Source organism: Meleagris gallopavo, chromosome 22 (assembly GCF_905368555.1).
Source record: "Meleagris gallopavo chromosome 22, MGAL_WU_HG_1.1, whole genome shotgun sequence".
Classification (NCBI taxonomy): domain Eukaryota; kingdom Metazoa; phylum Chordata; class Aves; order Galliformes; family Phasianidae; genus Meleagris; species Meleagris gallopavo.
The window spans coordinates 11,117,401-11,143,480 of record NC_139425.1 but is presented as its reverse complement, the minus strand read 5'-3'; the positions used below and the strand labels follow the sequence as shown (position 1 = coordinate 11,143,480).

Sequence of the window (26,080 nt, the reverse complement as noted above, 5' to 3'; positions counted from 1 at the left end):
ACTTCAGTTGAGTAAGAGCAAGGAAGGTTTCCCAGACTTTTCTGTACCTGGTAGTTAGGGCTTGTGCCCAGAATTCAAACTGTGCCGCTGTCTGGTTTGAACACATTCAATCTCAAGCCCTGCTTGTGCTGTTCAGATTTGTGTTACGTTAGCATAACTTTCCCCAAGTGTTCTATCCAAGGCACTTCCCCTTTTAGGGTGATATTAGCACTTCCAACAGTGTAAAGTCTTTGCAAGAATTCACTTCTCACTTTGGTTAGTGATGCCATGTGATGCCATGCTGTCTGCCGTTGCTGGTATTGACTCTGTTGCTTTACACAGCTTCAGCTATAGTTTAAACAGGATCTTGGGTGTGTATTATGTAACTACAGCATTTTTTAAATGGTAAATAACGTAACTTGAATGTGTTTTTTTGTTGTTGTTTTAAATATATGCAGGGCAAGAATGGATAATAGGACCATACTTGTCAAAGACTGTGGATTGTTTTCAACCTAATGTTTAAATCCCATTTATTGTGGAATATTGTCTCAAACCAAAATGCTATTTAGTATTCCTTGTTTATTTTAGCTGTTTTATTAGGAGTTCCATTATTAGTGCAAAAGAAACCTGTGTTGATGTTGCTGTAGAGTCCGTATTAGAACGTGCCAGCAAATGAATCAGTGTTGAGGAAACAAGAAGCAGACATGTAAGGACTAGTTTTCTGGTTCTTTCTTTTCAGGAAATTTGCCTGCAATTTTTGGTTAATTTGTTTCCTAACTCATTATTTTTAGAGAACTCATACAAATTAGACCTCCTTAACTCAAAAAAAAAAAACACCCAAAACCTTGTTACTCACTTGATTTTTCTGGTGGCCTCTGAAGGCCTTTTTCCACCTAAATACTTAACAAATCTTGTGGTTTTGCTCATCTTCCCTGAGAGTACCCCTAGGCAACATTCCATGACTCAGATGGGATGTTGAGGGTTTCTTATGTTATTCTTTTTCTTAAATATTATTTCAGAATTGTGGTTAGTGTAGGTGTACTTTTCTTTTTGAGGGAGAGTGAAGGAGGGGGGCAGGGAATCTGGTTTGGGTCTTTTTTGTTTGGTTGGGTTTTTTGTTTTGTTTTTTGTGACTAGGTAGTGCGTCCTGATTCCAAAATCACTCATTCTAGTATAAAAAGTGTAAAGCAAGAACTTTTATATAACAAGTACGTAGTTGAACTCTGTATGTCTGGTTCCAGCTTTTCATTGGTGAGTTTTCTCGTCTGCAGCTGTGTAAGTTAGGTCAGCAGCAGTCCCTAATTATGTGAAGATATTTTCGGTGAGGCCTAAAGACAAAAGGTTGCTTAACAAGGCATCTCTTACTTGGCTGTCACAAATCATGTACTTCAGTTAGAAATAAAATAATAACAGTATTGCTTGTTGTTATAATCTGTTGCCCGTTACGTTCTGTAGATCTTGGTTTTGAAATGCCAATATTAAGTTCAAAGAATGTGGACTTGAATTCTTTTCCCAGCCCACATGGACAGTTAACAGCCATATTCAAAGGACTGCCTGAGTGCTGCTGGTTGTAGCTCAGATTAGCAGGACAGACATAAAGGCAGTACTGAGGATTTTATTACTGATGTGGCCTAACAAAGCAGAAACACTGATTATTGTAATCCACGTTCTTTTGGGAAGTTCAAAACTGTCCTTACAGCACAAGGAGGACCTTGTGGAACTGTATAACAGTTCTGTTGAACTAAATCCCAGACTTTTTATTATCAACGTGTTTATGGTAGGACCAGGAACTGGATTTACTTTTCATCCCGCTTAAGAGTCTGATTGCAGAAACTACTCCAAATATTTTTTTTCATGAGTTATGACAGAGTTGATAAGCTGTTTGGAATAATTGCTTTATTCTAGCTCTCTTCTGGAATATCGTAGCTGTAGTGAAAAACAGAAGAAAATAAGGACTTCCGAGCCTCATTTTTGTGGCAGTTCAAGGGCTGAGTATCCTACAGATTGTTGGGTCATTAAAGTTGAGCGGTTGTCAGATATTTCAGCTCTCCAATATAAGATCTGAACGTTTTTGTGTTGCGTTTGTGCCTGTTTTCTGATGTCAACCTCAGCAGTAATGCTCAGAGTGATTGCTGATCTTGGCCGTTGGTAAAGGGTGTGTAAGAACGAGCCTGAAATACAGATGGGCTCAAATTGGCTTCGGTTTAAATATGTGAGATTCCAAACAATTCCCTCTCCCTTACTTTCTCTTCCTACTGATTTTTGCTTAGGAAAGGTATTTCCCTCATTATACTGTGATACAGCCAAAGATTGAAGGCCTCCCAAACTACCGAAAAATAGGAAACTTTCAAAGCATCCAATAAATGTAATTTTCGAAGTGGGAGAACTGAGGACAGGAATTAATATTTCGATTTCGCTTTTAATTCCTTTAACAGCACATATTTTTACAGTCTCTTGATACTTGAAATCAAGTAAAAATTTATGCACATATGAAAGAAATTTAGCTGATCCTTTTGTTCTTGAGCAGTTCATAAAAGCATGGAACAAACCAAAAAGATTCCGTTAATTCTATATATGAATTTTCTCCTGTCCTTTAAAGAAACTGAAGAAAAGATTACTGGGGAGATTATTTTTTAATAATAGAGTGCATTTACTATTGTTTGTGTGCATTCAGTAGCAGAGAAAGTATGATCAAATTTATAGTTTGTTTTTAATTTTTAAGTTTATAATTTGTAAGGTTAGTGCCATCAAAATGCAGCTTTGTATCAATGTTTTTTTCCTGCAGTTTTTTTCTGCGAAGGACAAATCTTCTGATAGAAGCAGTGCCACTCAAGTGTCTGTGTGGTCCCCAGAGAGCCCCACTAACTTGGAAAACAGAAAATAGTGTAAAACCTAACAAGCATTTTCTGCACTTATTTTAGAATTACTGAGACACAGCGTTTCACTGCAGAAGAAAGCAGTGTTGACAGCCAAAGAAATGCAATATCCAGTGGAGCCAGGAGCTAAAGAGCAACTGTTAACAAATGATATGGATTACTAAAAATGCCAACAGTTGTCATTAATAAAAAGCTAACCCTTCTTCCTAGGATTCAAAATACAGTTAGACTTAGTCAGAATGACTGATAGGCAGTTTTTTAAATCTAAGAAGCTAAGAAAGCCAAAGGAACTTGCAGTCATCTACAAGTTGTTTAATGTTTTTTTGTGTGTGTTAAAATGCTATCAGTTCCCATTTTTAAGTGGTAAAGATATGTTACCATTGCTGATTCTCCTCACGTATAACCTTTTTTTTTTTCTGACAATATTTTTTCTCCTTCAGGAGTTTTATGAACACACAAAAACACTTTGGCAAGACGATGGTGTGAAAGCCTGCTATGAGAGATCTAATGAATATCAGCTGATTGATTGTGCACAGTAGTAAGTATTGTTCTGTTCTGCTATATACTGACTGTGAGATACAATTTGTTTTAAAGTCCTTTGGGTTTCCTGATGCTTACTTTTTCATACTTTGGAAAATAAGGATTGGGTGTCATGCAGTGAATTCCTGCTAATCAGCCATTCAGGAATCTATTTCCATTTCCAGAGATCTATCTAGCTGGTGTTCAGTACAACAGTAATGTCTGCATTGAAAACCTTGCCAGTACTTTGACATAGGCTGGCACCAGATTTCCCATTTACACCACGTAATAGTCAACTTTAGATCCTACAGCAAATTTTAATGACTTGGGAAGTACAATGTAGCTTTTGCTTTTGATGCAGTATCTTTATCTGAAAACAAAAATGGCAGCAACATTCATAGGCAACGGCCTGTGATCAGTCACCAAGACTTCTCTTCGTGTACCTTAGTGCACATATCTGAGAATGATCTATTCCTTTCTGTTATTTCCACCTCTGTGGTAATTAATATTGTCCTGAGAGAGACTGCTACGTTTGTCATTATTTACTACATACAGCAGTACAGTATGGTTCAGATTTATTTTTTAATTGCAATATGTTTGTGGTAATTGTGACAATTCCTGATATTTTCATGATGTAACTCAAGAATTGCAGGAGTTAAATTTAGAAAATAAATTGTTAAGACTGTTCTCTATTAGCTTACTCTCTGTTTCTTTTGGAGATATGGAAATAAGTTGTAATGGTCAAGGAAATAGAAGCTTCCTCATTTCTCATGATGAAGGAGGACTGTGGTTTGTCTGCTACTGACTCTCATAAAGAACATTTGGTGAAATAAAATTTGTAAGGTTCATTTTTTGTTTGGGTAGGTAGCCTTAGAGGTAAATCAACAATTAGCTCTGTTTGAAGATACCAGGAAGATAATTTTTCTATGACTTGCTCAGCTCCAGGTCTTTCAAAAGCCCTTTGAAGTTTTGCCATTGTTTCTAGTGTGAATTTGTTTGATGTGTAGCAATGTCTTTTCCATTAGGTGACTAATGTTTGATCATTTGGCATGGATCTCCTTGCAAGCTCATTTACTACTAAATGAAAAAATATTACAAGATCTTTGTTTTCTGTCAACTATCCACTAAATTTTGTCTTTATAGTGTAAAGCTGACAGAAAAAGGAAACAGATCGCTTTGTTTCTGTCAGTGTTTGGTTATCTCTTAGTGTTTCTGGCTAGTATTTTTTTCACAGTCATCTTCTGGCACTGGAAGAGAAGTATTGCTAAGCACCAAGGTTTTGTTGTGCTGCTCTATTTTTAGAAGATCAAATTTTGGTCTTCCCTGAATGTACTGAAGAAAGCTGAATGTGCTGCCATTTTTGATTGCTGGACACTGACTCTTTCATGGGTCAGTGAGAAGAATGGCCTTTAGGATGGTTTTACCATCCTGCTCCATCTAGTGGAACATTGGATGTTACATCGTGGTCCATAGAACCAAAATTAAATGCTGTACATTGCTGACAGGTTTTTTTTCCCTAAGATACCATTGCTATCATCTTCTAAATAACTGTCACAATCCTAGTATTTATTCAGTTTGGTTGTAAACTGTATGGCATTGCTTCCTTGGAAGGAAGCAGAAGGACCTTTCTTTTTGTTTTTGTTGGTAGTTTGTGTCCATTCTGGCACTTTTGGTCTTGCACTGGTGGTGTTCTTATTTGGCATGTTCTGTTATGAACAGTGTTGTAATGGCAAAATGTTTGCTTGGAGGTAAAATGCTTTAAAACTCTGTGCTTGTTTTTATCCCATTAAATTTTCAAGAGACCTGACAAAAATTGCTTCCAGTAAAATCCGGTGTGATTGATACTTTGAAATGAACCTGGGGAGTGCAGTCTAGAAAATGCAGCAGAGGCAAAATAGGAAATGTTGCTGAGATTTATCGAGTGCAGGCTTTTAATTTGAATGTGCAAACTGCCTTCATTAGAGCTAATAGGAGGTAAGAGAGAAAGTGGAGTGTTGGAGTTTGTCACCTCCTTCAGAGTCCTTTGTCCTCAGCATTTTCCACTTATGAAGGTGCTTATTTAAAACAAGCAAAGCATGGAAACCGAAAAATATCTTTTCTCTTTCAAAATCAGTCAGCTTCCAGAAAATCCTTTCTTGCTATTACAAGTTGATTAGTTAAATGTTAAAGGACTCTTAGTCTGGAGAACCATTTTAAAGCTCTAAACAATGTTTCTTTTTATTGCTCTTTGTAATTTTATCCATTTATTTCTTTTATTTAATTTTGAAGTGTGATTTCTTAGTGCAAAGCCTGTCTTGTTGTAGAGTCATTTAACAGAGGGAACAAGTTGATTAAGTCAGGAATTCTCTTAAATGAAAGCAGGGGAAAAATGTCACTTCTGGCTGCTTGTCCTTCAGCAGAGAAGTAGAAATGAAGATAATTCCCAACATAATGTGTTCTAACTCCGTAATACTGATATAGTTATTAAGAGTTTAGCAGTGGTATTTTTTACCTGTTCCTCAGCAGTAACTACAGTTCTTCATGATGCCTTGCTACAGCTTTTCAGTGTTTCCCCACAAGAAGTCAGCAGTAGCATTGTCTGCACCTTCTGTTACTCTCTCAAGGTCCTACCTGAAGTGGCTCACACTGAAAACTGTAGGAAGCCACCGATACCAGCCTGGCTGCTTGACTGCAGCTGTGACCATCACGGGTGTAAAGCTGGGAGACCTGAGCAGTAGCCCCATCTGTTGGAGAGCCCTTCTGGTATCCCACCCTTTATCCTCAAGTTTACTGGCTTAGTGAAAACGTCACTCCTGAGGAACTTCATTCGTTTTGAAGAAGAGCTGCCTCTGCTTGTCATGAGCTTTACTGTACTTCCTGCCTGGGCATATTGTACAGTCTTGAGAGAAAGGAAAGGAGGCTGTTTTCCTTTTCTTAGCTCAACTTACAAAGTAATTAGTTTCAATTCTGCTTCTAAAGCAGTGTGCTCTTGGAGGCTGTCACCAGTTTCTCTCTGGGGGAATATATATTAACTGTGAGGAGGGAGCAACATCTAAGAGGAGACCAGATTTGTTGCTCTTGCATGTTTTGGAGATGTGTATAGAAGAGAACAAATGTTTTTACTGAAGCTGCCATGTGATACTCCTCTTGACTAATAATAAACAGAAGAACACAGAAGTGTCTGGAATGCAGAAAACTCCAAATGGTAATAAGTGATGAATTGTCCTTCATATTTCTTTTCTGCAGGTGCAGGATTTCATTTTATTCAGAGTATATTACTTAATATTAAGAATCTAAGAGTCATTTCCACTGCAGTGTGCCAAAACCTGCTTGTCAGATCTATGCCTTCTGTCAAGTATAAACAAACATGAACATTTTGAAGTGCTGTCTTTGCTATATTTCAACCTCAGTTTTCATTTGAGGATCTTTGTTCTTAAAGCCTCGCAAATACTCCGCAAAAGCTACAGTTGGAATCTCTCCCAGAGCAGGATCTCTCCCATACCAATGAGCTGTTGGTGGTATGGGGGCTTGAAGGATGCCAGCACAGTTCTGTGGGGCCTGGTGCAGCGTCTGTGGATGTCCTGAAGAAGACTGCTTTGATGCCTTTTGATTAGCACTGTTTGCAGCGAATCGCAAGCAAGGCTTGGATACATAAAGCCTCCAAGGGCTCCTTTCTAGTCTTCCTGCTATTAGGCTGTACCCACAAATACTTGATTTTTTGCTTTATCTCGCCTTGGCTTAGCGTGGTTCATTGGTCCTCAGTTTGATTTTTTGCTCTGTTTTACACTGCTTTCACTTCGTATCTCCCAGCTTCCTGGTTTTGGCCGGAGTGGAAAAGGAAATAATGTGAGAGACAGCATTTGCAACCCATTTCACACCCTGCACTATCAGGAAGGGCTGGAAGTAGCAGTTGGGAGCCTATTCTCACGCTATTTCCTGCTGGAAAGCCTCGCCGTGCTTTCTCCTGCCGTCTGCCATTTCATGGACAGAGGAAACGTGGGCAGGCTGCTGGTAGAAGTGCAGGGAGTTGTATTTCTTGAACTTCAGCACCAGCAGAGCCGCTCTGATAGCTTGAAACTGTGCCAGGCTGCTCCAGAAGAGCTTTATGAGAAGTATTTTTTAAGATGTTTGTTTTTAAAATACTTATCAAAGAAAGGGGGAGAGTGCAGCGATTAGCTGACTGCTGTGCAGCGCTCCTGAAGGATCAGCAGATGTGGACGTCCTGTTTTCTTAATATCCGATTTGATAGGGGTTGTAAATTTTTTATGTTTTTATTAAGATTTATGGTGTGTTTTGCTTCTGGATTTGCTGACTTGTAAGAGCAATTAAGAGTCCCGATCTGAGTACTTAATGATTTTCTTCCACGTTGATTTCATTTCACAACAAAGTTCCTTTCAGAGAACGTTCAGTAAAATGTGTTTGCTGAAAGTCTCACCTTTTTAAATAGTGACTGATTTATCTGTGGTACTGTTAGTCTGGGTTCTTATTCCTTTTTATTACTTACTTTTTACTTTCTTTCCACTCAGTGTTTTTCATCAGAGCCATTCTCCTCATCTTCTCCAGCTCTGAGGGCTGTGTCTGAGTACTTCTGTTCAACAGGACAGTGATTTCCCTGGCCTGTATTTCTGGCACATGTGAGCTTCCTATGGACATTAACAGTTAGACTTTTAAAGATTTTTTTCATGAAGAATAATATCCATGTCTTCTCTTGCTGGTCTAAAGCTGATGAGCTTGCCTCCTACTACGTGAATTCTTTTGCAAGCCAACAAATAGACCCTAATTCCTCATTCTTACTCTTACTTGTAAAACCCACTGTTCCAGAGCCACTGACTGGTTATTGAAGTAGGATCCCTGTTCTAAACAAGGTTAAACTCAGGTAGAAGAAAATACAGCCGAGGTTATACTTTCTCCACAGTCCACTGGGATATTGTGTGCAGAAAGTGATTGCTGAAGATGATGGGAAGCACAGTAACTGCTGAGTTTGTGTGGCTTTAGCAAAGTCAGTACCAAGAAAAGGAGTCTGAATATTTAAGTTGATTTATACCTAACTACTCCAAGCATCTGCCCATTCTTGCTGACTGTTTGTAGCAGGAATGTGTCCGCTGGCAAGTGCACTGAAGACAGGATTACCTAAATTTAGCCAATAAATGGATTATGAATCCAACACATTCCCACTGTTGTCACAGCTAATCATAAATTCACAATTTCAACCTACACTCAACCCCGAATAAACTTCTCTGTCTCAGAAACAAATTATCTCACAGCATGAAGCCAGATAAAAGAAAAGGTGTTGTGGAGTAGCTTGATTGAGTCTTTAAAATTAGGAACACAAATAATGCAAATGTTGAAATTAATGATCTATAATGGCAGAAAGAGCTTTAAAAGCCCCAAATGTGAGTGATTTAAGAAGTCACATCACGGGCTTTTGAGGTGTGTGTGAAGCCCACCGCATTGTTCTGAATTACTCTGAACGTGTTTAACTCTGCTCCAGGAGTCTGATTTCTGCCTCTGTTTTCACTCCACCGCTTTTAGCCCCTCGCACCCAGCCCATTCATGCATCTGCCACTTCTGTTTCTCTATGGTCCTACACCTCTATTGGTGCATTGATCCCTTTCTGGTCCCTTTCTGAAGATAACAGCTTCCTTTCCAAGTCTTGCAGGTTTTAGGTTTAGCCTTCAGCTGAAGGATGGCAATGCCTGACCCAGGTCCAGCATGGGACAGCCAGCCCGGAACTTGTCCACACTTTCTTGACCCAGTCCTGCATCCAGATAGTCCTGCTTTGTTCTTTAAATGTATCTCTTGCTAATGCCTGCAAGAGTTGAGGATTAATCATACTTTACCTGTTCTTAGGTATCTGATTTGAGAAATGGGCTTCCATTTCCACTGTGTTCTGCATTGTCTTTCACCTGCAAATGGAGCCCTTGCCCATACAACGGCTGTTTCTGTGTTTCAGTGACAGTGTTTACTCAGATGGGGCATGCATTCGCTTTGGTGTATTTCTAAAACTTCTTCAGCATGAATTTTAATATTGTATTTGAGTAAAAGTTGTCAGCAATATAGTAAATGTCCTCTATGATCATAGGTTGAAAGCAAAGTCTAAGCAAAGAAAACAAAACCTAGGGCTTTTTGGAAGCAAACATGAGGGGTATAGTAGTCAGTGTTGATGCTAGGATGAATTACTTAGGGTAAGAAGTCATGATGAGAGGAAGAGTTACAAATCTGTGAACTCTGTAAGGCAGTTGTGATTTTTGTATCTCCTGAAGTTTTAATCTGTAACTTTGAAAATGTGGTTGTTTTACTATAAAATTGGAGTAGCTATATTAAAAAACAGAGCAAGCACCATCTTGAATTGCCACCTTTATTCTGTCGGGAGTCATACAGGATTGTAGTGGTGAAAAACCGCAGCAGTCACTCCAAGTGAGTTCTAAAACTGTTAGTATTACTTCTTGAGGACCCCCTCACCCCATGCTTCCACTGCCCACCTTTGTGCAGAGCAGGGGCCTGGAAGGAAACTCTTTCAGGGCTGTGGCTGCCAGGCAGTGAAGGGGTGGCTGCAGCAGGCTGGAGTGGCAGGAGCTTGGGCTGTGTTGCTGCAGAAAAGGAATACTTCAAGGTCAGAAGAGAATATTGCTATTAGATTGACCTAAAAAGATACTGCAAGACCTGATTTAAGACTTGCTGAGATAAAAAAGAAATTAAAAGCAACAGTGTTCCTAGAGATTGGAGGCAGGAGAGAATTTGTGCTACGAGTTTGAAATTAGGCCAGTACATCGGTTGGTCCATTGTGAAAGCACTACCAGGTTTGATTGTCCATTATTCCGTGGGCTGAAACACTGCAGATACATCCCTGTGGCACCAGTGAGGGGGGCTCGGTGCTGCTGACTGACACGGTCTCTGCTTCCCTCTCATCATGCACAGCAGTTCTCATAACATGCTGAAGCTGTTCCTTCACTGAGGTTTTTAATTTAAACTTCTTTTGTCTGAGTGCCTGCCTGCATTTGCAGGTGTTGCTGAATTTATTATCTTTGCTAGACCCCAGACAACGGTGCCTGCGTTGCATTGGGTAGAAATGTAGCAGTGGGCTGAGAAGTTTATTGAGGCCGTGTGCTTGCATGCAGAGAATGGGGTTGTAAAGCCTTTACTGCAAAAGGGGCTGTCAGAGACTGAAACGTGAATTAAGCTCGTGTTAGGTGAATGAGTTTATCAAACTGAAACTGAATTTTAAAAGCCTCAGTGTTATTTGTTATAGTGCTGATTATTGCACTGCCTGTGCTGCAAACTAAATCAAATTTCTTTTAAATCTTATGAAGTATTTCTTACAGTATGTGTCTGAGTCCCAAATGAACTCCAAGAAATCGCTGACTGATTTCAAGTGTGACTAAGAGCAATTTTGTAGGCAGCCTCTCACTGATAGGTTTTGAGATTTAAAATACTGCTTTTGAACTGATTACCCTGCTACATGCTATACACTGAACTGAAACACGTTAAAGTCAGTTATACTTAAATATAGTTAACAATGATATTTGTGTTGTAATACATCAACGAAGAAGGGTATCTGCAGATGAGGCTAAATTACAGTGCACTCATTATGCAAGTGAGGGGTTTTCAGTATCTGGACAGTAATTTACACTTGAAACATATTGGCTGCCCAGTAAATTTTCAGTCAAGGCTGTTAAGTGCCTTGGATCTCTGCAGGGCTCCCCTTTCCCCGAAGTATGTTCATAAACTATAGCTCCAGTACAACAAGCAGCAGGGCTGCAGCTGGGGCAGGAGGGAGTATGGCTTTGTGTGGGCCTGAGGGAGACATTTGTGTCTTTCTAATAAAAACAACAAAACCTGCTTAGACCCGTGCAATTTTTATAAATAAATGAAAATAGAGATTTACATGTGAATAGTGTTCACTGCTTTGTTAATATATTGCCAATGCAGGTGATGCTCGAAAAGTTGCTAAAGAGCATGTCTGGATTGCACTGTCCACCACATCTGCTATTAAGGCATCTCAGCTGAGTTATGCTTATTTATGTTCTGAGATCAGTGACTGTCAGAAAGAGTTAGGCTCCTTGTAAGCCTCACGTCTGGGAGATGAACTCTTGTCTTTGTAAAGAGCTTGGATGTTTATCTTTGGTATTTGTTCCTCACACAGAGCCTCAACAGTGAGCTGAGCTTTATCCTGTTGAGTCTGCTGACTGTTGTTGTATCGTGATCTTTTCATTTGCTCTGCCTGTCACAATGTGCACTGTGAAGAGCAGGTGTTGCAGTTAAGGTGTTAAGTCTCAGCTCTTTTCCTGGCTTTGCCCTTAATGGCCTCTGCCCACCACAGCTACTGGAGCATTTCACCACTCACCTCTTCCTCCAAGCTGAGAAGCTTTAGCATCCATGTGCTCTGTTACCGGAGAGCAGACTTGATGCAGCTTAATTTCCCCATTTGTTAATTGGTGCAGCTTTTCTTCTTGAGGAAGAATATAGAAGCTCCATCAGTGAATCCTTGGATGATTTTGGAGAGTGTGAAGTATTAAATGAAATCAAATGAGTGAGGGATGTTATTGTTCAGGCTGTTATGATAATGATGAAGTGTTGTGGTATCATCAAGAGTCTTTGATACGTTCAAATGATTTTGCTGAACGTGTGAGAGGACAAACCTGGAGGTTCTTTCTTCCTGTCTTAGCAGCGTGGATGATATGTTCAGCAGATGGGCCAACACCAGGATCCTGCTAAATGGAGAGTTTGCTTTGAAACTAAGATGTGCTTTATGGATGGAGCGGGGGGTGGTCTTGTGTCTTACATGAGATTACAGGTACAATGTGTTTGTTGTTATCACAGTGTTTTATGAAGAGATCCAGTATTTAAAATGTGCTGTTTAGAGACCTGTTAGAGAGTTTTGGAGAAAAACATGTCAGATGAGAGAAGAACGTGTCAGGTTGTAACTGATTTTATTGTGATTTATGTGAATCATTCCGCAAATTTACAAATATCCATATGCTCAATGTTGTGGATTCCCTCTCAGAGGGCTTTCCTAGGCGAGATCCTTGACCCTTGGCCATTGCCTCTAGAGTGCTTCGCTGTCCGCCTGTGTTCCATGGAGCTGAGCTACTCTAGGATCCATTCAGTTTGTTAGCAAAGAGCATCTCTCAGTTCCCCAGGCTCTCTTCAGGTACCATGAGCTGTGTTTTCCTCCCAGCTTTCTCCTGTTCGGTGTGGGATGCTAAGTGCGGCTGCGAGGAGCGTCCCTTGCCTGTAGGGAGGGTGACTGGGGACAGGCAGGGAAGAACAGGGCACAGCAGGGCTGGATGGGTCAGAGCAGAATAGCTTTCATTAAAATAAGTAAATAAATATATAAAAATCCTCCCTAAAAATAGAATCCTGGCCCTCAACCAGTTCATAGGATCAGAAAGGTGTTGAACCATTTCCCAGTTTCAGTCTGATTGGAGCCAAGCCTTACCAGATTCTTGTGAAGCTGTAGCTCCACCACTGCTTAATTGCTTCTTGTTTTGAAAGATAATTAGGAACTTTATTTTAAAATAGTAACTTTAGCATTCAGTCCATTAAATTTGTCACCAAGATATTTTTATTAGACTCCCAGCTGTTTTCTTATTGGAATTGTGAACTAAAAATAGGTAGGATTTCTGCGGTTGTGAGCAGGGGCTGGTACTGTACTTCCATTTCAGCTCCTAATGATGTGAAACATGTTTGTTTCCCTCAGAGCTTTTTTCTGGGCTGTTTAAGAAGGTCCTGCTAATTACCCCAGACCTGTGCGCTCTGGTTTTCTGATGAAGTCGTGTGTTGGTAAAGAGTATGAAACTGATTTCCCTCAAGACAAATGAAAGATTTATGCTGCACCCAGTTTTTATTCTTTCATCAGACTGCAAGAGTTGTTTGTAATAATTCAACAAATACCTTTAAAAACAAACAATAATGAACAGGGTTGTGACTGTTATTATGAGGGGTGCAGTTTACCCTCTTCGTTTGGTTCTCATGAGTAGTTCCTTTGTTGTATGTAATGAAAATCACAGTGTAGATTGTGAGATAAAGTGACAATTACTATGTTTATATTGTATGAAACTTTGTTTTTTTTTTTTTTTTTTTTGAAACAGAACTCTGTAATTATCCAAATCTATACAAGCACTTGCTGGTTTTATACATACATGGATTACAGGGCAAATAAGGTTCTAGTATCCTTATTTAAATAGTGTATGATCTAAAATCTGAGTTGTTTCACATGCGTTCCTAACATCTATGGTGTAATGTTGGATGTGCAGAAAACTAAAATGGTTTGGAGTTAGACACAAATATGTCTGTACTTAAACATTTTCCCTGAACAGTCTCTTCCTGGAAATCAACCATGCATTAGAAAAATGTCATTCTTCTGTCAGCTGCTGATTATTTTTTCTCTTCCTTGAAATCCTCTTTGACTGTAACTCCACTAAATGTGTGTAAGTTGCACTTAGAAAAAGTAAGGTAGGTGACAGGAGGGAACACTTTGGGGTTGGGATGGTTGTTTTTCTCTCGTTTATAAAGGCTTGGTGTTTGGAGCCACAATCAAGAAAGTTAGTGACCCCAGTGTCAATTATATCGACCTTCCCTCCTCCCCCCATTCTATTGTCTTTAAGCAGAGAAGTAGAAAATCTTAAGATGTGTTAATAAAACATAGGTCTCTCTAATTGAAGTAGACTCAATCAAAGGAGGGAATCTTTTTAAGTGCATGAGACGCTTGTCTGCAGAAGTACTCCAGATGTGTTCCCTTAGAAGCTTATTTAGATGCACTGTAAATTCTAGTGTGACTTATCAGTGTCACAGTCTTTTTACATTTTCTCATCTGCTTGTTGGCATTCTGCTCCTTGGCCTTCCTGTGTATTCATACGAAGAAGGTAGCTGTAGTTTTACAGGCTGAAGCTGTAGGGTCTAAACATGGGTGGCACGGGGTAAGGGAGAAGTGTTGGGAGCTCTGCACCTGCCACTAGTTCTGGCCATAACAATCAGCACAGGGCAGCCAGTGTTCAAGACATGGCAAAAATGTCTTGCTGAAAAATACAGAAGAAAGAAAAGGAAATGGCTATTTTTAGTAGTTGCATGTTATTAGCTATTGTATAACGTATCAGTTGCTGCACTTAGGTACCCTTTCTTGTGGTGAATGTAGTAATTCGCTGCTGGGTAGAGGAAGTGGAGTTATAATGCTGCGGTGTGATAAAAGCTGCATTTCACACAGACGCAGTCTCTAACCATTATGACCATGTGTAAGCAGGTGTACAGTGTAAGTCATGTCAGAACACACGTATTTTTCTCCAGAAACAGTAAGCTTTCTCTAGACTTTCTCCCATTCTGCCCCACCTGATTTCAGTCTCTTCCACCTCCCAGTCCTTGCTGCTGTTCTTAGTGTAAGCCGTGAGCCGGAACTCTAATTATAGCAATGCAGAACAAATGGAAATCCTGCAATTGTCTTCTGCGTTTCAAGTTGCATAGCATCTAGTTACAGGTATCAGAGCTGTAGGTGAGCCAGCACAGCCTGTAGCTGTGTCGTGATCGTTTCAGTACCACTACTATGTGCCTGTGCTTCCTAGCACAGTTTTGAATTGTATATTTATTGCCTGATTTGCAGGCTGTAAGTGTAAGATGCCCTCTAAGCTTTGGGCAGATATTTGAGCCAAGACTGCAAAGTCTTTTAGTGCTTCCTTGCAGTAAGACATTGTAAGAGGATTCTTGTTTTAATGTCTTTTATGCAAAATAATAGAGTTAATTATTGTGCACAGCCGAAGCCCCAGCTGGGTTCACAGCCCCTCATGTATGCTGATGTGGGAACACACTCCATGTGGGGAAGAGAAATACCTTCTTAGTCCCTTCTATTCTCTCCCAGTGCAACAATTTAGCCCATGTTTTTTAGCATCTGCTTTTGTTCACTTCTTCCCTTGAGAAATGTTCCTTTCATGTAGAAGAGAAAAATTTTAATCTGGTAATAAATAATTTAGGTTTAAGATTTCAGCCATTTAAAATGCAAACATGAGACACTGCCCTCTGCAGACAAAGTGATTGCCAAGGTTCATGCGTGTTCTCTACTGAAATGGCTTTAAGCTGTCCTGTGGGATCTGGGATGAGCAGTTGTGTGGAACATGGATGCCCAGTGTGGGCCTGCAGCTTGGCCTTCCTCTCCCCAGGTTGCTGCTGCCCACGGCGGCAGGGCTGAGGTGGGGAGGGGCGACCGCACTGCCATAGTGCTGAAGTGAGTTGTTATTCAGAGCTTTGTGAGGCTTTCTTTCCGGGCAGTAAAGTAGTTAAGGATGTCAGCATGCGCAGCATCAGTGGAGTTTCAGAATTAATGCTTGCTGAGATGAAATTATTTTCCACCTCTTTGATGGGTTTGTTTCACTCTACGTGCATAGGTAGATTTCACAGCACTGTTTTGTATTGATTCATGACCAGAGTGGCTCAAATCCTCCTCCTCGCCATTGTTCCCAGATTCTGAGAAAAGAGTGGCTAATGTTGGGAGATTGGCAGTAATTTAGCAGAATTTTGTATGGTATGCCACAGAGCATGGGAGGATGAATTTGCAGTGAACAACTTCAGAGGAGGAGGATGTAAAAGTTCAGAGCCTGGTCCTTTCTCACTCCTTGGCCCCCTTGAAGCCTGTCCAAGAGGATTCCATTTGGGTGCTGAGACTGCAGCTGCGGTTCACAGGTGTCACCAAACCAGCACCCTTAGCACCTGCTCAGCCTTCCATGTTCTCCTCACTGTAAGGTTCTTTTTCAAGATAAAGGTAATCGTTCTGCTATTGATGGTTTTTAGAGTTGTAATGCTTAAATAGTTGTGTTCTATGAGTAATTTGTTTAGTAATCATTTAGGTAATTAAAGCAGCTTTATATAGCTGTAATAACTAGATTCAATATAGCCAGTTTAAAAGAACAAACTTTACCTGAAGCAACTGTTTTATCAATTCCTCATTACAACGTTGTCTTAAGTTAGTTGGAAAAGAAGGTGTTTTTTAAGTCCATCCAGATTTTCCCTTTACCTCCTTTTCCCTGAGCACTCACCCAGCAGCTTTTTTTTGCACATGTGCACCTCCCATCTCTGCACTCTTAGTCCAGTCCTATCTTTGTTCTGCTTTTTGCAGCTCCTGATACATGAGGAGTCAGTAAACTACAATAGAAATCCTCTCAGTGCCAAAACCAGCAGACATGGCTTTTGGCGAAGGGAGAAAATAGGCTAAGGTTGTGCCATGGCAGGGCTTTTAGTTTTCCTGCACACACTTCAATTCTACATTCTCTGCTACTTTAGTCTGAAAAGCACGTGGCTTGGAGAAGTTCACATTAAAACGTTAAAAAACATTTGAAAGTGTTAAAATACATTTTGTAAAAATAAGGAATATTCTACTTTGTGCTGTACAGACATTTCAATGTGTAGAGCTTTTAATATCATTCTTACGGTCTTGTAGTTATCCTGTGGTTTGGGGAGATGAGATTTGAAGGAGTTCATATTTTTTTAATTACAATTCTGCTTTAGGATAAGTTAAGTAAAGTTAGAAGGTCTTTGGGGAAGAGAAGGGGGAAGGGCCGCAACATTTTATTCAAATTATGTTCTATATGGCGTATCATGTCAGGCAATTCCTGAGCCTTTTTAAAGCCAGGATATTCTGTGAGATGTCCACTTAATTTGAAGCTTAAGAACAGTAAATATTTAAATGTAGATTGGGGAAATATTCCATAATCAATGTCTGTGTGCTGATGTTACCACAAACAACGTATCGTGAGTGAAGCTGAAAGGTCTGTATTCGGTTTTTCTTTTACAAGTAGTGAAAAAGGATTCTGAACATCTAAGCAGAATGGAATTATGAAATAGGATGACTGAGGGTTCTTTTTGTTTGATGTGTTAAATTTATATGAAAATAAACGTGAGCTGAAGTTCTTCAGAAATGTGGTCACTCCCTGTGAATGGCTTTCCCACGAAAAGCCACAAAATACCACTCCCAAGAAGTGGTATCTTCGTCGTTATTGTTTTTCTTTAAATTTGGCTTCCAGTTTGATTTCTTGTTCCTTTTATCTGCCTGAATGCAGTGTGTGCCAGTGAGAGACAACCACTCAAATCTGACTTCTTCATTTTATCATATGGCTGAAGAATGCAGGATCAAAAATACTTGCAGGGAATGATTTTCATGGTAGCCTGTAGTCCTCAAAGTTAAAAGTATGAAATTGCTGTTCTGTATCAGTTGCTCATTTTAAAATGAATTTTTAAACTATGTGTGGTATTAAATTCCACGATCAAGTGTTTTCAAGAAGAAAGAAGAGTAGCTTTATATTCCAGCTCCCTTTGCTACTGAGAGGTGTGCTCTTTACCGATGCAGTAAAATGCTTGATGCCCGTTTGTCTGCCTGCTTTTATAGAGGCCTGGAGTTGTTTTTCCCAAGTTTGAAAAAGAAGAATGTATTAAGAAAAAAAAAAAAAAAAAGACTTGCCCCTGAGAAAAAGAAGAAACTGAAATGTGAGCTGCTGTGAATTGCTTAAACTGTCAGCTCAGAGCAGGTATTGACAGGTAGCTCTGTGAAGAAGCTGCCTGCCATACCAGCCAGGAGTGCCTGGAGCAATCGTCACGTGTGATGCTGGCATCAAAGAGATGAAAGAGTTGAGCTTTCAATGAGCAAGTTAACTGTCAAAATTACTGCATTTTTGCATAAGAACCTAAAATATAGAGCAGAAATCTCTCAGTTGTGATGGTGCTTAAGTAGGCAGAATTTTTGGATTTATATTCTCATACATTAAATATAAGTGAACATTTCTCTGAAGACCTTTGTACAAGTATATTTGAGTAAGGCAATAAAGTCGTCCCTCTCACCACACTCAAAGCAGAGTAATTGCTGGCCCTTCTATTGTTCTGGGCTCATCTGGGGCCCATATTCATCCTCTGCCTTACAACTGCTTCCCTGGTTCCTGCGGAAACTCGATCCTGGGAGCAGAATTCCTTTTCTGTCATGTAAGACCAAATCGTCTCCCCCTACCTCCTTTTCTAAAATTTCTGTTAAAAATGGTGATGCCTATTTTTAGAAACCAATTGGGGAAGTGCCTGGTTCTGCATTTTCAGTGCTTAGGCTGAGTAGTATAGCTATAGTGATACACTAACCATACATACAAGCAGAAAAACGTAGGTACCGTCTGATTTGATTTTTGCAGATATCTTCATTTCTTCAAATGGGAAAACCAGCATGGAGTATTAGTGTATTAGATCTTGCAGCATCTGAATCATATATGCCTGTATCTCATACTGTGAAGTCACTTCACATACTGTGAAACTCTCCCACTTTTTAGAATTTTGAATTTTTTATGGTCCCTTACAACCTTATAAATCTGTGATTCTGTGAAGAATCCAAACGATTCAAGCTCCATATTTTGTATAAAATAAATTTGTTACCAAAAAAATCCGTAATTTTTTTGTTAGTAATGTCCTGATGTCACTAATTTTGTCATAATAATTCAATTTTTAAATTATGTGTATGTGGTGGTTTTTAGCAGCTGAATGCAGTTCTACTGATTTGATGGCCCTGGAGGGAGCTAAAGACCATAAGGACAAGGTTCATATAAATAATTTGTTGAAACACAATGAAAGGATATCCCATTGGGTTCACCTGTCTTAATTGCTTAGAGCAGCCTTCAGTGGGGCAGAGAACTACAGTTCATAGTTTCTGTCATATTAAAAATGAAATCTGAAATTAAGCAACTCAGTGATGTTGGGGGACTTTCAAAAAAATTATTTTCACTAGAGGCACTCTGTAGTTATGTTCAGAAATATTCATACTGATTTTTGCCTAAATGATTTTGCCTAAACAGTCTTCTTAGTCTAAATTAGCACAAACTATTTTCAAACCTGTATGAGTGATCTGTTCTGTACCATACCACTGTTTTTTTGTTTTTTTTAATTAGTTATTAAATTTAAGGTTTCTTTCCAAGTTCAATCACAGGAGTAATGCAGCATGTGATACTGTTGTGTTGGCATCTTCTGCTGTATGCGGACTTGGTCTGTGACCTTAGTCTAGGGTTCCAAACATTTTACAACAGAAAATCATCAACCTTGTTTGTAGCCATAGACTTTTTCTATCTTTCAGAAAGCAGGCATAACAAAAATATATTTAGACTGTGGACGTTTCACGTGGAGGAGGTCTAGGAGGGTTAGTTACAATCAGCCATGTTGGAGTTCTCATTATTCCAGCTTGCTGGCTTTAGTTATAGTGAAGACCATGGAAACAGAATTTGTTGTTTTCTTATCATTGGATATAACCTTTTTCACTCCTTATATAAAATAAGAAATTCTAGTCTTTGTTCGTGGCTCCTACTGAAATAACTGTAAAAAGATACAGAACTTGACGGTGTGCCTAGGAGTTCGATTCTTTAAGGTGACAGTCTTTGAGAGTCATGCATGGTTAAAACTATTTTAAATGTCAGGAAAGACAGAAATTTCTTCAGGTAAGTCACAAAAGCAGCTTTGTAGCATTGGGAGCCGGGAGGCACAGACTGCCTCAGCAGTTCTCACATCCACCACTCCTGATAACCCTAATACTGTGGGGTTTGGTTTTCCCTGGCTGAACATGCCATTTAGCTTCATTCTGCTTCCAATAATACATGAATTATTCAGAAATGTCTATTATTTGACTTCTGATTAATTCAGTTCTTGTTTTAAACACTAATTCACACGTAGAGTTAAGTATGGCAAGCAAACAAATTTGTTTTAAATTGTAGAGAAGAGATTGTATACCCATATCTGAAGCAATAGATTAGTAGTGTTTTGCAACAAACAGGATCATTAGTCAGCTCTGAATCTCTCATTGCTTTGGCCCGCAAAAATTTGGGAAGTTAGGGAGAGAAGGAGTAGAAAGGGCAAGCTAAGAAATAAAGTTGCGTGAATGTTTAATTGTTGTTGCTTTTCCCGTGTCATTTTTGTCATCTTTTAATAAGGGTTGCACCATGTTCCTCCTTACTCCCTAGCACGGTGTTCCTGCCACAGGCTTGCCCTGGAATCAAATCACAGCACAGTGATCTCATTCATACCGTTACCTTTCATTTCTGGACCCAACCTTAGCCTTAGCTCAGCTTAAGTTTCCTCCTGGCACGGTTTCTGGGGTGGGGTGAGGGGCTGTTTTGGAGTTATTTAACATATACAGGCTTGCATTGTGGGGTGTGCCTTGGAGGCATATGGTAGGAAGTTGTTTTTAATCACCCTGGTTTTGGTGGTTGTGAGGGTGCGAAAGTTCCTTTTTACAAGTATTACAAGTCCATGTGAAGGCAGCTGGAAAAACCTGGAGTGTTGGGCCTTGTTTTGTGCATCGGTGGGGGAAGCCTGAGGAGAGGTTTTCGCTTGAAAACCAGTGATGAGTGGTGTTTGGGTTAAAACATGCCCTCAGTCAGGGGAGCATAAAGCAGCAGCAAATGGAGAAGGCATCCTTCCAAAGCCGCTGCCGAGGGGAGGCCGAGCCCAGGAGCTGAGGCCCGGTGACTGCGGGCCGGCCAGCTCTGCTGCACCGAGCTGGGAGCATGTGTGTTGTGCAAGTCAGGTCTTGTATTTGTGTGTGACTTTGCTTTCTGAAGCAAGAAATATATGCATGTAAGGGTCTTTTATATTATTTAAATAAAACCTTTCTGTTGATTCTAGGCTCGTAAATGATCTTGAAGTACCTTCATAAAAAGCAATACATTCAGAATTGCATTACACTACATGATATAAAGTGCACTTTCAAAAAATATTTCTGTGAAAACTGCTTTTTTCTAAAGTATACATTGTTCAGATGGCGAATGAGTGAGCTGGAAGTGGAGAAAGGAGGATGGGAGGGAGGTTTACATCCAGATTTAAGCCTGGATGGGAACTACTCTACAATTTTTGGAAATGAAAATAGCTGTGGAGGGACCTAAAGGCATCCTGAAGGCTGATAGTGCAGTTTGTGTTGAAGGTTTGCTCTGGGGTCTTTATCGCTTACGGAAGATATTTCACTGTGGCTTTAGTGCTTATTATAGTTGCAGTATTTTGATTGCCATCTGTAGTCGCTATTGGCTTTTGATAGAGCAGCTAAGAATGTATGTTTGGAGAGTCACGTTTGCTGTTTTATATCACATGGACTGCTATTTCCCAAATCTTAAGGCAAAGCTGTACAACTTCAGTCTTATTCCTGAACTGTTGCTTTCATGTGCTGCATAAAATATTGAGTCTCCTGATTATACAAATGTCTACTGTTGGGTAATATTGACAAATATACTGAATAACATTTTTGACATAACATTCTGTTCCCACACAGATAATTTGGATGTAATTGAATGGGTTGATGAAGAGTCTGTGCTAAAAATACATCATTTTCTCACCCACTGAGGGAAAGAAAATGCCTGTTGAAAAGGCAGTTTTGTCGAGCAGAGCCGTGGAGCAGCAGGCTTTGTGCTGTGCCTCACTGATCCAGGCAGGGCTCAGGTCTGACCCGGGTTGCAGGCACGTCTGAGTGCAGCCCCAGCTGTGGTGGTGCTGGTGCTGAGATGCGGGTTTGTGCAGGGTGGAAGCCGGGGCAATCACTGGAGCTGAGCGAGGCTCCAGCCAGGCTCTGTCGCACTCACATAAACGCTTAAATATGCTGAAGCTAAAAATCTACAGTGATAGTTAGCAGGGAGACTTTTGTAGATCTCTTTTTCCTTCTGTTTTTCCTTATTTTAACAGTCTTGTGGGCAAAATGCTTCATTGTTACGGTTTCAAAAGTGGTATGGCTTTGCCGCAGGCTAGGGGAAAAGGAGGAGAACTAGATGTTAAGAGAAAGGCTGACAGTTTAGTGTGCAATAAAGTAACTTTTATACTTCTCTAAATCCGCCATCAAATAAACCCTGTGCTAACAAGCAGTCGGGCTCGCTCCCTGCCCCAGCGAGGTGCATTGTACCTTTCCAGCCTTTGAAAGTGCCTGTGCCTATTTTTATTTGCAGAGCTGGGGCCGGGCTGGCCCCCTTCCAGATGTGTCTCACAAGATTTGGTGCTGCCGAGCTATTTATAGAGCTGTGGTTCCATTGTCATGGCAACCATGCTGGAGGCCAAGGCGGCTGGGAGCTATTTCTGGCCTCGTGCTGTAATGTAAAACTGATTGGGAAAGTTAGTGCATCCTCTGAGCCAGACTAACTTTAGACAGGCAGGGAGAAAAAAGAGACAACCACCATTTCTTTAAATAGATTTTCCTTTTCTCCTGCCTTTTCCCCATTTGTGCTTTTCAGTTACTAGCGATTTTTGAAAGGAGGGTTTGCATCCAGCCCCGCTTACCCAAAATCCATTCATGTTTCACAGCCTCAGGAGAGCTGCGTGCTTCTAATTAAGCAGTTTGGGAAACAGGGAGCACAACCAGCAAGGTTTGTGTTTCATGGCAGCACAGAAATACGGGGCTCTGTGGGTTGGTTGGTTGGGTATGTTCAGGAGTTTTTGCATCAGTTGCACTTCTTTATACTCCATAGTTTTAATATTCTATTTTTCAATGTGCGCTTCATGTTCTCCACGCCATATAAGGAACTGTAACCTTGATTACCACAAGATGATTCCAAATATATGGAGTCATACTTTTCAGCTTTCTCATTATTTGCTACAAAACGAGAGCCACGGTGCCCCTCCGCCTCCAAGCGGCTGGAACGCGGCACGGCCAGCCACGTGCACATGGGCAGGCCTCAGCCTCACCCGCTCGGCCTCCGCCACTGCCAGGAGGTCACGGCGAGCAGTTGGCTTCCAGCTGGAGATAAAACAGATCTGCAGCTTTGGGGGAAAATGTTCATGACAAGTTGCCTTTGGGTTTATAGCTGTTTGAGTCTTGTACTGTGTATCCAAGTTGGTGCATGATATAAATGCAGCTTTGGGTGATGTCCTCACGTCTGAGAACTGACAGGTAGAATTTTAGTAGAAGAACAGTGTATCTGACGGCTTGGTACAAAGCTCTTGTAGTTCTACCAATCATATTTGTTACAGTGCTGTCCAAATATGCTTCTCTCAAATTATTTCTTAATTTTGGGGGAAGTAGTTAAAGTAACCCAAGGGTTTTGATACACTTTTTTCTTTTATTTCCATATCCAGTTTTATTTAGGGAAAAAGGAATAATGCCTTTCTGAATGTTTTAGATGACCCAGGAGCACGTCTGTGATGTGTCTTCTGTGATCGCATTAGCAGTAGAACTTCCAGCTTTGCAAATAATAGAAAACACCAATGTAGCCTTAAAAACAAAACAGAAGTCTACTCATGCCTCAGTTTTAATTTTAACTGCACTTTGAGAGAGAATGTGGCAGGTTTGGTTCCATAGACAGTCCGTGTTTGCAGGATACTGTAAATACCAGCAGACCAAATGTTTGCTTATTTTATTTATATCGTGCCTGAAACTTTGCCTGCTTTTCTGCATCTCTTAAAAAATAAACCAGCTGAAATGTTACAGAAATCTTTATCATCGATTTAAGAAGGACTTTTTCCCCTCTTATCTCCTGCTTGCTCCCAAGAACAGCAGGAACAGAAGGAGCTGAGGGGCAGTCGATGTGGATATGCACGCTTGCAATGGAAAGTAGACGCTGAGCCCTGGATTTGCTGTCAGTGCGTTGGCGCGATGGGCAGCCGTGGTTTCACACTGTAACAGAGCTGACTTTCCAGGATTTGGAAAACCCCTCTGTGTTTTATTTTTTATTTTTAACTGTGTTAAAGTACGTACATTATATATATTTCTAAGCCTGAATACCTGTTTTAAAGAGTGCATTGCATCTTTGTGCTGATCCTGTGACTGGCTTCTGCACAGACAAAAAGCTGAAGGAAGGCTTTATCAGACAGTTAGCTGTTTAGCTTTTAGAAAGCCGTTCTTTAGTTACATAATGGAGTATGGCAAAGACTAAAAAGGGAGCATAGTAGAACTAAGCATGATCTATTCCGAGAAATTAAAAATGTGCTCTTGTTTTATAAACACTATTAATATTTGAGTTAAACTTCAGCTTTAAGAGAGCTTGGAATCAGTTCTGGAACCCTGATAGAATGTAGATAAATAATAAAAACGTGCCCCTCATTTGTACTGTTGGTTCTTGAGGAAGATCAGCAAACAAATACTAATTTATTTGCAGAAGTAGAAGTGTGAATTGTGAAGGCTGCTTTAAAGGTGATCAGGGTACATCTGAGTGGGTAATTCTTAGTAATATCTTGATAGAAATGCATGACTCAGAGGAAATGAAAATTCCATTTTCACTGACTTGAGAGACTCCAGGCAACCAACAGACTCCACGTGCACCTCCATTTTTTTGTTGTTTTTTTTTTTCCCTGTCCCTTTCCTCTATATGTAAGATAAGATGAGCCTAGGATGTGCAATGGTAGAGGCAGAAAATGCAGTGGGAATTAAGGCTGGCAGGACTTGTGAAAGTGATTTACTGTCTGTAAAGTATCTCAAGGCTGTCAGAGGCAAGAAACTTCACAATTACAGCATTCCATACTGCTGCTGGGGGAAGTAACTTACAAACAAATGTTCTTTTTAGTCGGCTTTGAAATTTTGAATTTATGTGCAGCATCTATCAGCACTAAAGATGGGATCTTATTATGTTGGATAAGACACATTTTGTATACAAATTCAGATTCTGTTGACAGAAAAGAAAGAAGCTGATGGAAGCGCAGCTTTTCAAAGATAGGTGTGTGGTCAGTTTGAGGAGATATTTATGGTGTTAATGTAGACTGAAAACAAAACCTCATCCTGACAGAGCAAATTTTGTTTTTGCCTGTCGACCATTTCATCGAATCACAAAGACTGGAATGTCAGGTTATTGTGTATTGAGAAGACTGTCAGGAAATTCACGAGGAAAGGTGCTCTGATTTCCCCCTCCCCATTCTTCCCCAAGTGGTGAAGTTTGCTGTTTCCAGAGGCTGAGGTTTTAATGTGTTGTGTGCTTTTCCAGCGCACGCTGCAGTTCTTGGTTTTGTGGCAGCATTGGTGGTTCAGGAAGCTCCCCCCAAAGAGGAATAAAGCAAAACCAGGGCAATTGTTCCTATATGAGAAAAGCTCCACAATTAATCTGAAATCTGCATACATATTGAAGAGAAAATCGGGACACAGTTTTGGCGTAACAAACTTGCTAAAAATTTGAAATAATTGGTGGTATGCGAATGGCTTAATTACATTGAGAGGGAGCTAAAGAAAGCTTCTGTGTGTGTCTGTGTGAGTCCTGCTTTCTGAGCACATCCCGTACAATTAACAAAACTGGATTCTTTCAAAGATGTGTGTCCAACATTTCATATGCTATTTTTCTCTCTGAGCTGAAGAAAAGGATCCAAAAATAAAATGTGGTTTTAATTTCAGATTGTTTACGTTTTTTATTAATACCTTGCATTTTAATATCCCAGGGACGCATCTGCTGCTGTCCTAGCAATGCTTCATCACCAGTGTTGCTGGCCACGAATGACCTAGAATCTCTTTTATTAGCAATCTCTTAGAAGCATAGCATTAATTTCATTTTCTTTTAATGAGTAGTACAGACAGAAGCACCTATACCGAGTGTCAGTTTTGCAGGGCAGTAACTGTTATTTAGTCACGTTCAGAATCTGGCCCTAAGTGAGAATTGGCAGCAATGCTGAATGAATGATTTGCATTCTGGAAAACAGCTTTCCCATAGAATTTCTGGGAAAAATTCACAGAAGAAAAAATCTGACTTTATAGTTTGGTGCAAAACTTACTCTCAATACAAAATTTGGTTTCGTGGTGTGATAGTTTTGTCTGAGTTATTTCACCAAGGTTTCTCACTGTG

General features: G+C 40.1%; 1 protein-coding gene across 2 annotated transcripts in view; it reads left to right on the top strand.

The window, feature by feature from the left end:
- GNAS (GNAS complex locus) overlaps positions 1 to 26,080 on the top strand; it is a 135,785-nt gene that overhangs the window by 96,104 nt on the left and 13,601 nt on the right. For both annotated transcript variants that reach the window (XM_085241538.1, XM_085241539.1), the window contains exon 5: positions 3,296 to 3,393. In XM_085241538.1, the coding sequence (XP_085097664.1) occupies positions 3,296 to 3,393 (98 nt within the window). The remainder of the gene's footprint in view (positions 1 to 3,295; positions 3,394 to 26,080) is intronic.